This window comes from Schistocerca piceifrons, chromosome 3, assembly GCF_021461385.2.
Source record: "Schistocerca piceifrons isolate TAMUIC-IGC-003096 chromosome 3, iqSchPice1.1, whole genome shotgun sequence".
Lineage (NCBI taxonomy): Eukaryota > Metazoa > Arthropoda > Insecta > Orthoptera > Acrididae > Schistocerca > Schistocerca piceifrons.
In genome coordinates, this window is record NC_060140.1 from 488,799,141 (window position 1) to 488,811,749 (window position 12,609).

The 12,609-nt window shown below is 39.9% G+C and overlaps 1 protein-coding gene across 4 annotated transcripts in view; it reads left to right on the forward strand.

Annotated features, from left to right (window-relative positions):
• LOC124788194 (protein lifeguard 1-like) overlaps nt 1–12,609 on the forward strand; it is a 44,609-nt gene that overhangs the window by 12,716 nt on the left and 19,284 nt on the right. For all 4 annotated transcript variants that reach the window (XM_047255363.1, XM_047255365.1, XM_047255364.1 and 1 more), the window contains exon 3: nt 974–1,241. In XM_047255363.1, the coding sequence (XP_047111319.1) occupies nt 974–1,241 (268 nt within the window). The remainder of the gene's footprint in view (nt 1–973; nt 1,242–12,609) is intronic.

Below are 12,609 nucleotides of genomic sequence, written 5' to 3' on the forward strand. Positions count from 1 at the left end.
GGATTCCATCACTTTTTTTTATTGTTTAGAGTGTCAGTTGCCACTATTTGTAACAAACAAATACCTTGTTGTAATCATTTTAAAATTGGTTTTGATCTTCCAGTAAATTGCAGCATCTTCAAACAATGTAAGATGGATGCTCAGATTGTTTCATATATTTTTTATATAGATTTGGAGCAGCAGCAGAAGGCAGATGTCACTTCCTTGGGAGTATCTCTTTATGTTGGAGCATAGTTACCAATCTTATGAGCAAAGTTAAAAATGCTGAAAATTCGATGGATTTTCACTTTAGAACGAAGTTGTGGGCATTTGTTGTCATGTTATATATTGGTTTTTGTCTTGGGCTCTCTGACTGACATTTAACAATTTTTCTGATGTTTCCCCAGTGCAAGTGGCTGGCATTGCCAAAAGTTCATCCTCCATCACTCTGCCACCAGCAGTGGAGAGAAAAGCAAACGGGCAAAAAGTTGTAGAGCTTTAATTTCTTCAACACTTATATTTCTTTATTGTTCTGTTTTCAGTGACAGTGTAATTGCTTGTACACTATTGACTCACATACATATTTTACTGCTGGAATATGTAATGACTGAAAACTGTTGTTTCTAGTAATTTATTAAATATCAGTGTATGAAGCTCTTGCGACCTTAGCATTGTTTAAATGGTTTTGTGTGTTGTGTTGTGTGTGTGTGTGTGTGTGTGTGTGTGTGTGTGTGTGTGTGTGTGTGTGACGCATCTGAAACATGTATACTCTTAAATAATTAAATGTTTTTCTTGGAGCTTGATTTCCTGTGTATAGAGTGAAATTGCTTTTGCCTGAATGTGGGAAGATCTCCCTTTACTTATGCAGGGATTCTGTGAAACTTATCATAATTATGTTGTACATTTTTATATTAATGTGCGACAAGAAAAACAGTGCTGTTCCAAATTTTGTTGAGTGACACTTTGAAATGTTACTGATGGGCGGATTTTGTAGGTCCTCCATTTGGGCAACCAGGCTATCCACCACAACCGGGCTATCCGCAGCAGCAGGGTTATCCTGCACCTCCTCCATACACAGCTGGTGGTTTCGTACCTCCACCTGGAGCCCCTCCATACGGTAACGTGCCACCTCCAGCTCCAGGCTTTGCAGCACCAGCTCCACAACCAACTATGTACGGGTCTTACGGAGATGAACCTCTCACTTCGGACAGTGTAGACAATTTTGGATTCAGTGAAAAAACAATACGACATGGTTTCATCAGGTATGGTTTTTGAAATGCATGGTATCTTTGCAGTGGCATTAAAGTTACTGTAATTTCAGCCATTAAGAATTATTTTGTTATTGATTTAAAATACTGGCATCCACATTAAACACAACCAAATAATATTGTGTAATTATTTTTTGCATGTATAAAAGACAATATGCACTAAAAAAGTTTTTATGTAACTTCCAACTGAAGTTGTCACCTTATGTTGCATTTATTTTTAAGCTGACAGTTAAGACTTTAACACAAGAAACCATGTAAATAGTTTGTATTTATAAAAAGTTTTGAAGCTGACATCAGTAGTATGACAGTATTATGGTTGTTTTGTAAAATTATATGCTGTACCTTTATGAAATTCACAGCAGTTTTAAGAAACGCCTAGGACTTCTGAGACGCACTCTTGCCAAGGAGTGCTGGCTGAGGAATGCCAATATCTGTGGTACATGTTGTGGATCAGGACTTAATCCCAGTTGAGTCTGTTAAGAAACTTCATTTTAGTCTGACTCTTCAAATTGATAGTCATTCTGGAAACCTGTCTTCAATTCTCATCAGAATGTTCTCATTAAACTTGTTCATCTGCATTTAGTGAGGGTTTCATGATACACCTTCTTATGAAGTTTACAAAAATATTCCATAGCACATGTGCTGTCAGCATCTCAAAATGATGTACATATGTGCTTGCTCTCTTCTTAAAGGAAAAAAAGAACTGTAACCCAAATGAAATCTGGTCTGTAAAGGACAAATGAATGTCTACTTTAGATTCTTTGCCCGGAAAAAAAAAAAACCTTTTGTCTTGTCATGTGAATAGGTGCATTTAACAGCTGAAGATCATGCACAAACCCACCTGCAACACATCTCCAGGATTCCTTTGAAAAAATGAGGAAGGCATACTTCAGCATACCTGTTGCCATTGCAAAGAAGAGAGACTAAATTGTTTTCGTGACACTCAAGGCTCTTGTTAGAGCAGTAGTAACAGTGTTACTAAAAAATTGTCATTATGTCTTTGAATCAAATTGGAACAGCCATACTTTGTCACTGCTTAGAACTCTGAATATTTATTGTAACCTATTAGAATTAAACATAACAAACATGCCTTGACTCAACTTCAACACTGAGTTCTCTGTTCATGAACTAGATGGTGTGGTCTTCAGACTACATACTTTACTACATACTTTGACACTTCTGTCCCTTGTGAAATGTTGATACAGTATTGGGAAACCCTAGATATGATAAAAACAAGAGATAAGAAAAGGTGACTGCACATCATGTATTGGGCACAGTAAGCTTGGGATTGGTTCATAAATGACAAACTGAGCATAATAAGTCAGACTATAAACTTGACAACGTCGTGTATGTATGAGCTGCAGGTGAGTCTGCGGATTGTAGTATATTTTCATCTTAAAAAGAATTTATTGCGAGAGAATTCATTAAATCAGAAAATGCAATCATAAGCATCACAAAATGCAGTCACTCAAGACACTGACTAATTTACTGTCAGATATACTGCTCTTTTGCGTTGCATAAGATGGGTGGTGGTAAGATAGTAATTTCACTGTCAGGAAGGTGGCAGTTCAAATCCATGTACTAGCATCTGGGTTTTCCATTTTTTTTTTTTTTTTTTCTTTCTTTCTTTAAATTGCATAAGGAAAATGCTAAGGTGCTTCCCTAAGTCAAACTCGTGTTCCATCTCTGTAGACCTTGTTTTTGATGAAATGTAAACCTTAATCCCCAAGGTATAATGCTACTTGCATCTGTGGCATTTTTTATACAACCACACCAATCACCTGGGTCATTCTAAATCGTGAGTACTTCAGCGAGTTCAGCCTTCATTTGGTAGGTACAGGCTTGGCGAACCTAGGTTTCCTGAGCTTGGATACCTGTAACCATCACCAGTCCTCTGTAACTGTGAGCTCTGTGCATGCTTCAGCGATCACTGTGTAGCATGCCAGTGGAGTGTTATACTTCACATGAATCAGAGATATTGGCTTCGTCACCTGGATTTTAAGAGGGTATAAACCTCTGTTTAAAAAAATGTGCTATCCCTAGGTTTGCTCCGTGCCAAAGAGATGCAAGTCTGTTGACGCGAAACACTCATTACCAGGGAACCTGTGGGGCACCTGCTGGATCTCATTTGTATAATGCTTACCCAAGCAAGCAGGGCACTGTCTGGTCACATATCACAGTGGAATGGGTGTACCACTTTAGGGTAATAACACCCAACCTGACAAGAAGCCTCGTGTTGTCATTCCTCTTGATGAAGAGATTATTCCAAATACTTTAATTTATAGAAGTGGAACACACACTACTAGACAGAATGTTTTTAATAGTGAAAAGGAAAAGAGGTCACTTTTAGAGTGTTTAAAGTTCCTTTATTCAGAATGGTTTAGAGGGCATTGCTGGCACCGTAAAATCTATAAAGTGATTGAGAAATGCAACATTGTTGGTTGAAATGTGCAGTTTCCAACAAGCAACAAACCTGGATGCTATGTGCCTCAGTGAATATGGCATTGAAATATCCTATACAAAGACTTGAACTAAAGCAAAGGTGTGTTATGCAGGGATGTTCCATAATAAGAACTGAAAGACGAGTGGGCTCAAGAAGGTGGATCAGTATAAAATATGAAGAAAAGGGTAGATGGTGAACTGGTGAAATCGGATTCCTTTATGCTTACATTCAGAGTGCAACACTTCCACAGCATACTAAGGTAGTTTTGATTTGCTTAAACAGGATGCACTATATACCCAACCATTGTGTTGTTTTAAATGCCAGCACTTTAAGGGAGATGCTGTTTGAAGCAGGGTTGCTGACAGAGGAATCATTTGTTCTACATCTACATCCATACTCTGCAAGCCACCTGACGGTGTGTGGCGGAGGGTACCCTGAGTACCTCTATCGGTTCTCCCTTCTATTCCAGTCTCGTATTGTTCGTGGAAAGGAGGATTGTCGGTATGCTTCTGTGTGGGCTCTAATCTCTCTGATTTTATCCTCATGGTCTCTTCGCGAGATATACGTAGGAGGGAGCAATATACTGCTTGACTCTTTGGTGAAGGTATGTTCTCGAAACTTTAACAAAAGCCTGTACCGAGCTACTGAGTGTCTCTCCTGCAGAGTCTTCCACTGGAGTTTATCTATCATCTCTGTAACACTTTCGCGATTACTAAATGATCCTGTAACGAAGCGCGCTGCTCTCCGTTGCATATTCTCTCTCTCTTCTATCAACCCTATCTGGTATGGATCCCACACTGCTGAGCAGTATTCAAGCAGTGGGCTAACAAGTGTGCTGTAACCTACTTCCTTTGTTTTTGGATTGCATTTCCTTAGGATTCTTCGAATTAATCTGTCTGGCATCTGCTTTACCGACGATCAACTTTATATGATCATTCCATTTTAAATCACTCCTAATGCGTACTCCCAGATAATTTATGGAATTAACTGCTTCCAGTTGCTGACCTGCTAAATTGTAGCTAAATGATAAGGGATCTATCTTTCTATGTATTCGCAGCACATTACACTTGTCTACATTGAGATTCAATTACCATTCCTATTGAGATTCAATTGCCATTCCCTGCACCATGCGTCAATTTGCTGCAGATCCTCCTGCATTTCAGTACAATTTTCCATTGTTACAACCTCTTGATACACCACAGCATCATCTGCAAGATGCCTCCAAAATGTATTAATTGCCTGGGGGGTTCACTCTGTCTCAGCAATGTCTACTTTGAAGAGAGGAAGGTACGGGAGCTAAAAACAACAAAGGGTGTTCTGTATGGTGAGGCAAAAGAAGTTATAAAGCATTGCAACCTTCCACTTTCACTACTTAGTTTGCTTCAGCCCTCAAAAAAGTGTATAGTTAACCTCAGAATACCAGAAAAGGCCACAATTGCCAAAATTGTAGAGCTTCCAGTACCTGAACAACCAGACTTGGGTAAACAAGCCAGCATTGCCACTGGCACTGCCACAAACGTTCCTATGAAATCTCCTCTGACAAACAGACCTAAAGGAAAACATGAACATCAAAAGAAGACAGGTCAAAAACAGTCACACCACATAAATCTCATTCTATCTGATGGTCCTAATGGTTCTACTTCAGACACAATAGTATACAGTCCGTATGACTCAACCATCTAGCTCCTTGATTAAGCCTCCAACTGTCACTGGATCATCACCCCAGTGGGGAGACAGGGTGAAAGAAAAACCTCCCCATACTACAGCAGAACATCAATGGATTTAGGATGCATGTAGAGGAATTGAAACACTTAGCTTGGAACATCACCTACACTTTTGTTCACAAGAAACACTCATTTTAACCTTATTGATGCCCCTGTTGTAAGAGTCTATACCCTCCACTGTGAAGGTGACCTGATTGAGGAAAGGGCCAATGGAAGGGTTGCTGTATTTATGAATAACGCACATTGCACCTCCACTCTGTCTCTGGTTACTGACTTGTAACCTGCAGTTGAAATTCATATGAGTCAAAGGTTCACCATGTGCTGCCTGTACTTAGCACCCCGAGATGCAATAGATTCTGGGGCTCTCACAGATATTATAGGAAAGCTCCCCCCATACATTAGCACCCCAAGATGCAATAGATTGTGGCTGTTACAGATATTATAGAACACCTCCCCCAAACATTTGTCACTGAGACTTCAGTGCTCATAACATACAGTGGGTCTCAAACTCTGCTTGCACCAGGGGTCTAGTTTTAGGGACCCTCATGATGTGTCAGGGGCATTGTAGATTCTGTTCAGTGGGAAGTTAATGTTGACATTCATTCCAGTGCCCACTTCTCACTACCAGATGGACCAATCCTTGAAAGCAAGCTGCCAAGATGGATGGTAACAGAGCAAACTGGATGCCTCTCAGCCAGCTGGTTGTGTTTTAAAACTGAGACAACATTCAGGAATGAGTGGATCACATCTCCTATGTCACCTATCGAGCTACTGACTTATCTGCCCTAAAGTAGTCAGGTCTGCATAGAAGGCACCTTGTATCTTGGTGGACCAAGGAGTGCGGCTCAGCAATCTTTGTCAGGTGTACAGCTCTGCATCGATTTCAGTTCTGCCCAATAGCAGAAAACCTCACAGCTTTTAGAGTAGTGAGAACCAAGAGCTCAACACGTAATCAATGAGAGCAAGAGAAGGTTCTGGCAAGTGTTCCTGGACTCTGTCAACTGCTCCTTTTGTTCTACGAAAGTATGGGAAACCATCGGAGGAGTTCTGGTAAATGCAGTCAATTACTTATAGCAGCATTACTGAAGCAGGGGTGTCTCCAAACAGTGCCCAGATACATTGCCCGAACAGTGGGTACTGCCACTACCAGCCAAGATAGAGTTCTGCTGCTGCTGCCAACCATGGAGGGGGCAAGGTGGACTTCAAATAGAACAAAACTGAGTCAAACAACTGCCCTTTCCCCATGCAGGAGCTCTATTTGGCACTGCCAGAGGCTGGTGATACTTTGCCTGGTCATAACCAAATCCATTTCAGTATGCTGTGTACCTTGCAAACAGCCCCAAAGAAAATTTTCCTAGAATGTTTTAATTCAATATGCAGGTTGTAAAATTTCCCTACTGGTGGAGACAGACAACTTTGAGACCACTCCTCAAACCAGAAAAGGACTAAAAGGTTTGTCACAGCATCAGTATCTTAAAGAACTGTGTAGAGAAGACCTTGGAAAGAATGTCAACTGTTGTTTGGTCTGAACATTAGAGACCTAGCCATTATGTGGGGATTCAGGACATATCGGTCCACTTCAGCAACCTGACCCTGATAGAGGTGGCTATCCAGCTGCCTTTCATTCATAGCATTGTATGGGAATATTTTTGGTGTCAATAAAGCATATGATACCACTTGGGGGCACAGTATTCTAGGACAGTTCCACCAATGGGGCTTTTGTGCCCACCTAACTGTGTTCATTCAGCACTTGTGACCAAAACCCATTTTTAGGTACAAAGTTGATGACGTACTGTCAGCCCATGCAATGTTCCTTAATTATGGAAGTTTTTGCAATTTTTTGTTCTCCTTCCACACTGCTACAGCAATTCTGCAAATTAAGGAGATTGGTGGAGTGGGCTGTGAAGACAGGTTTTTAAATTTTCTGCAGATAGTGTGTGTGTGTGTGTGTGTGTGTGTGTGTGTGTGTGTGTGTGTGTGTGTGTGTGTGTCTGTTAAATTGTACTTGCCATATTTTAAATTTGCTTGACTTGCATAAGAGGGGACACTGTTACACATTTTTTGGGCCTCATTTTGTATTCAAAACTGTTATCACACCTAAGTGACCCAGAACTCAGAAAGCACTAATTGTCTTAAAGTGCCTTAGCCACAGGTCTTGGCAGAGAACAGGGTGTGTCTGCTGAAGTTTCATATGACTCATTTTTATGAGATCATGGGTGCTCAGTATAAAATTCAGCAATAGCTTCTTACCTGAAGGACATAGTAGCTATCCACCATGAGGGGATCCAGCTGGCCACTGCTGCCTACAGGACCAGCACCATACCCAGTCTGTGTACCGAGACTAGAGAAGCGCCACTCATTACCTGGTGGCAACGTAGGGTGCATCATGTACATGATTTCCTTGCTGCCCCCAACCCACCGCCATATTGTACTGTTGAACATCTATCAATACAATACCTTTTCAGAACACCTTTTCTCAAATTGTACATGAGCAACAAGGCCTTTTGGAATCCATGTGAAGCACATGGTGAAGTAACTTGCTGTGGGAAAAGTACAAACCCCAATGCAGCATTAAAATCAAATCCCTCCCTGGTTACTGCAGAGACCCAGTTTAGGGGAAGTCCTGCACATAGTTTTAGTACAATGTTTTAGGACATTTTGAATGATCACAACTACTATCCAACTGCATTGGTTGAGTTGTAATTGATAGTGTAAATACAGTCATATGTTCTAAAACTGTGGAATGTTATGAGGAATTTTAAATGTGTGGGTGAGATGGGGAGAAAGTGAGCTTAACTTTTCCAAATTTACAATATTTTAGATATTTGTTTCTACTGATTTTTGTAAGGACTCTGATAACCTTGCTGTTGAGTGCCCATTACACGCATGCAGAGAGAGAGAGAGAGAGAGAGAGAGAGAGAGAGAGAGAGAGAGAGACTCTTTTCTGTTTGCTCCATTGTTGGAATTAGCTAGGCACATGGCAGCACTTAATATGAAGATCTGACAACTCAAAGCGTGTTGCAGTCACACATTTCTAGTACGCTAATTGCTGGCAGAAAACACATTGGCGAGGATGATATTTCCAGGTGGCTTCTCAAAGACATTGAGAATGGAGGAGACTTCAGTGATGAAAGTGATTAAGAAGAAACTTCCCTTGTTTTCACTGATAAAAGTTCTAGTGAATCAGAATCTAATGATGGAGTGGAATAGACACACACAACTTGTAGCGAATATGTGGAAAGTTTATCTTGATGGCGACAGTGATCCCTTGAAGTTTCCTTTTTCTGTCACGCAACAAAGTTTCGCCATTCCTCATGGTGTTTGACTCCACTTACAAAACTCAATGTGCACTCATGTAGGGATGGTTCATTACAAGAATTTAAAGTTTTTCTTGGTGTAATATTGAGCATCACGTTGAATTTGATGGCAGAATTATTTTACTATTTTACAGAAGTCTGGCTAGAACGATGTTCATTTTTCAAGGAAGTCTTTTTCTCATCTCTAGTGTTTATTTTTTCCAAATATTTTGGATGCCACATTTAGTTCCACATGCCATAGCTCAGTAGTGTCAACATAAGAATGAGTAAGGTGAAGAACGTTATTGAGTATATTGATAGTAGATGCAAGTAACCTTCTGTACCAAAAATAAATGTGGCTATAGATGATAACACAGTAGAATTCAAAGAAAAAATTCAATTAAAGTGCTACAATCCAAAGAAGCCAACAAAGTGGGGTTTAAGAATTTTCTGTCTGAGCGAGTCAGAAAATGGTTATGTTTTTTCTCACGTTCCATGTTACGGAAAGAAAACTACAGAAAGTCTCATTGATCCTGATTTACCATTTGCAACCTGAATAGTGGTTCATTTGGCACAGCAGTTACTAGCTTCTGCAGGTGGTTCAGGCTATCACATCTTTACTGGCAGGTTGTACACAAGCCCTTAACTTTCTCAGGAATTGTACAAAATGAAATTTCATCTAAAATGTACAGTTTTGCCTTCTAAGGAGGATTTTCCATGCGATTCAGAGAACAAGAGTTATGTGCCTATCAAAGTGAGATGAAAATTACTTGTCTTTCATTCTGTGATAAGAGGTTAGTGATTATGTTGAGTACATTCATTGGTCATCAAACCTAATTGGTTACTGGTTATCAGAGGAAAGAGCCTGTGTGGTTCCTGAAACCCATTGTTATTTTGGAATACACAAAGTTTATGGGAGGAGCAGACAAGGCTGATCAGTACTTAAATTGCTATGGTTTTACAAGATCATACAAGTAGTGGAAAAAATTGTTTTTCTGGTTGATTGAAGTTGCTGTATTGAACATCTATATTCTTTATCCAATGGACAAAAAGGAATGCGGAGAAAAACTGACACACCTTTGTTATAGAAGAAATATAATTGAATAGTAGTTGCTCAGGTGGGCAATACGAATTCAAAGAAATATAAAGACCATCATCTGACACATACAGAACAGAAAGAAAATCAACAAAGGATTGCACGATTTGCAGCAAACCCAGGAGGAACAAGATAAACACCATATTTACTCGAATCTAAGCCGCACTTTTTTTCTGGTTTTTGTGATCCAAAAAACCGCCTGCGGCTTAGAATCGAGTGCGAAGCAAGCGGAAGTTCTGAAAAATGTTGGTAGGTGCCGCCATAACTAACTTCTGCCATCGAATATATGTAGCGCTACACAGGCATCCTTTGTAGGCACAAAGATAAATACTGGCGCCAAAACCTCTGCGTCAGTAAATAAAATTAAAAAAAAAATTGGAAGACGAGCTTTTTTTCTCCGCCCAAGTTTCGACCACTGCATTTTCATACATTATCCAACGAAGTAAATACAAATTCCGTATTGTTCATCTTCGAATGTAGCAGAATTTCAGTGTACTACGAGAATCCGACTGGCAAGACTGGGATTTTTGTCAATATGGCCAACTCTACGTTCTGAACTTTTTCCTACCTGTGAGAAGAGATGGTTGCTAATAGGAACCTGATGAAATGTGAATCACATGCAGTATTCTCTTCACCATAAGAATAATACGAATATAAACATTTTGCCATGTATTCTTTCGTGTTTGCTTCTATCTCATTTAAATCCTATCTGCCTAATAAACTACGAAACTAGAGTGAGACAACAGCAAACGCAGAAGAATATAAGTACTGTGTCATGTTTATATTCGTATTACTCTTATGCCTGATAGTGATACAGTCAGAAATGAAGCACAGCAACTGACTAGATTTTTAAATCTAAGATGACTAATTTCTGTGCAGAATTTGATGTACTAAAGAAGCGGCCGCAAAGATTTTCAAACGGAGAAAAATTTTCGCCAAACTCTCGTTCACAACATCTCCTTAAATTCCCACCTTTTTGCAGTTTCTTCAGTTTTAATCTACAGGTCATAACCAATAGATTGTGGTCAGAGTCCACATCTGCCCCTGGAAATGTCTTACAATTTAAAACCTGGTTCCTAAATCTCTGTCTTACCATTATATAATCTATCTGATACCTTTTAGTATCTCCAGGGTTCTTCCATGTATACAACCTTCTTTCATGATTCTTAAACCAAGTGTTAGCTATGATTAAGTTGTGCTCTGTGCAAAACTCTACCAGGCGGCTTCCTCTTTCATTTTTTAGCCCCAATCCATATTCATCTACTACGTTTCCTTCTCTCCCTTTTCCTACACTCGAATTCCAGTCACCCATGACTATTAAATTTTCGTCTCCCTTCACAATCTGAATAATTTCTTTTATTTCATCATACATTTCTTCAATTTCTTCGTCATCTGCAGAGCTAGTTGGCATATAAACTTGTACTACTGTAGTAGGTGTGGGCTTCGTATCTATCTTGGCCACAATAATGCGTTCACTATGCTGTTTGTAGTAGCTTACCCGCATTCCTATTTTCCTATTCATTATTAAACCTACTCCTGCATTACCCCTATTTGATTTTGTGTTTATAACCCTGTAGTCACCTGACCAGAAGTCTTGTTCCTCCTGCCACCGAACTTCACTAATTCCCACTATATCTAACTTTAACCTATCCATTTCCCTTTTTAAATTTTCTAACCTACCTGCCTGTTTAAGGGATCTGACATTCCACGCTCCGATCCGTAGAATGCCAGTTTTCTTTCTCCTGATAACGACATCCTCTTGAGTAGTCCCCGCCCGGAGATCCGAATGGGGGACTATTTTACCTCCGGAATATTTTACCCAAGAGGACACCATCATCATTTAATCATACAGTCAAGCAGCATGCCCTCGGGAAAAATTACGGCCGTAGTTTCCCGTTGCTTTCAGCCGTTCGCAGTACCAGCACAGCAAGGCCGTTTTGGTTATTGTTACAAGGCCAAATCAGTCAACCATCCAGACTGTTGCCCTTGCAACTACTGAAAAGGCTGCTGCCCCTAATTGTTTTTCTGGTTGATTGAAGTTGCTGTAGTGAACATCTATATTCTTTATCCAATGGACAAAAATGAATGCGGAGAAAAACTGACACACCTTTGTTATAGAAGAAATATAATTGAATAGTAGTTGGCCAGGTGGGGAATACGAATTCAAAGGAATATAAAGGCCATCATCTGACAAATACAGAACGGAAAGGAAATCAACAAAGGATTGCACGATTTGCAGCAAACCCAGGAGGAAGAAGAGAAACAATTTTCTACTGCGAAAACGTGCAAGAGGGAGCCTGGACTTTATGTAGGTGAATGTTTTAAGAAGTACTATACAAAACAAATTATAAACATCTATTAACAAACACCAGTGTAATTTCAGAAAAAGTGCAAAAGAAAATAGTTGTCAAGTGGTGATGTATTGCATTTTATTCTTCTGAAACAGTAGCGTAATAATTCTTAATCTCTTACCTCCTTACCTGCATAAAATAACATTCAGGAAACCACTATGAGTAGAAAAATTGGATTCTTTTTCCTAACCATCTAGTTTGGTGTTAAAAGTTACAAAGCCTTACTGTGCAGCAAAGGGCACATTTTGGTCTGTGACTGCTTCGCAGAGCACACTAACTAAAGATGCTCCACTGCTTGAAAGGGTTGCTAGTTGGTCTCTCTCTCTCTCTCTCTCTCTCTCTCTCTCTCTCTCGACAGGCCACCTAAGCCTGCTGCCCTAACTTCCCTCCTTCAGCATTTCCTCCCTCCCTCCCTCCCTCCTCCTCCTCCTTGGTATTTTAATGCCCATGAC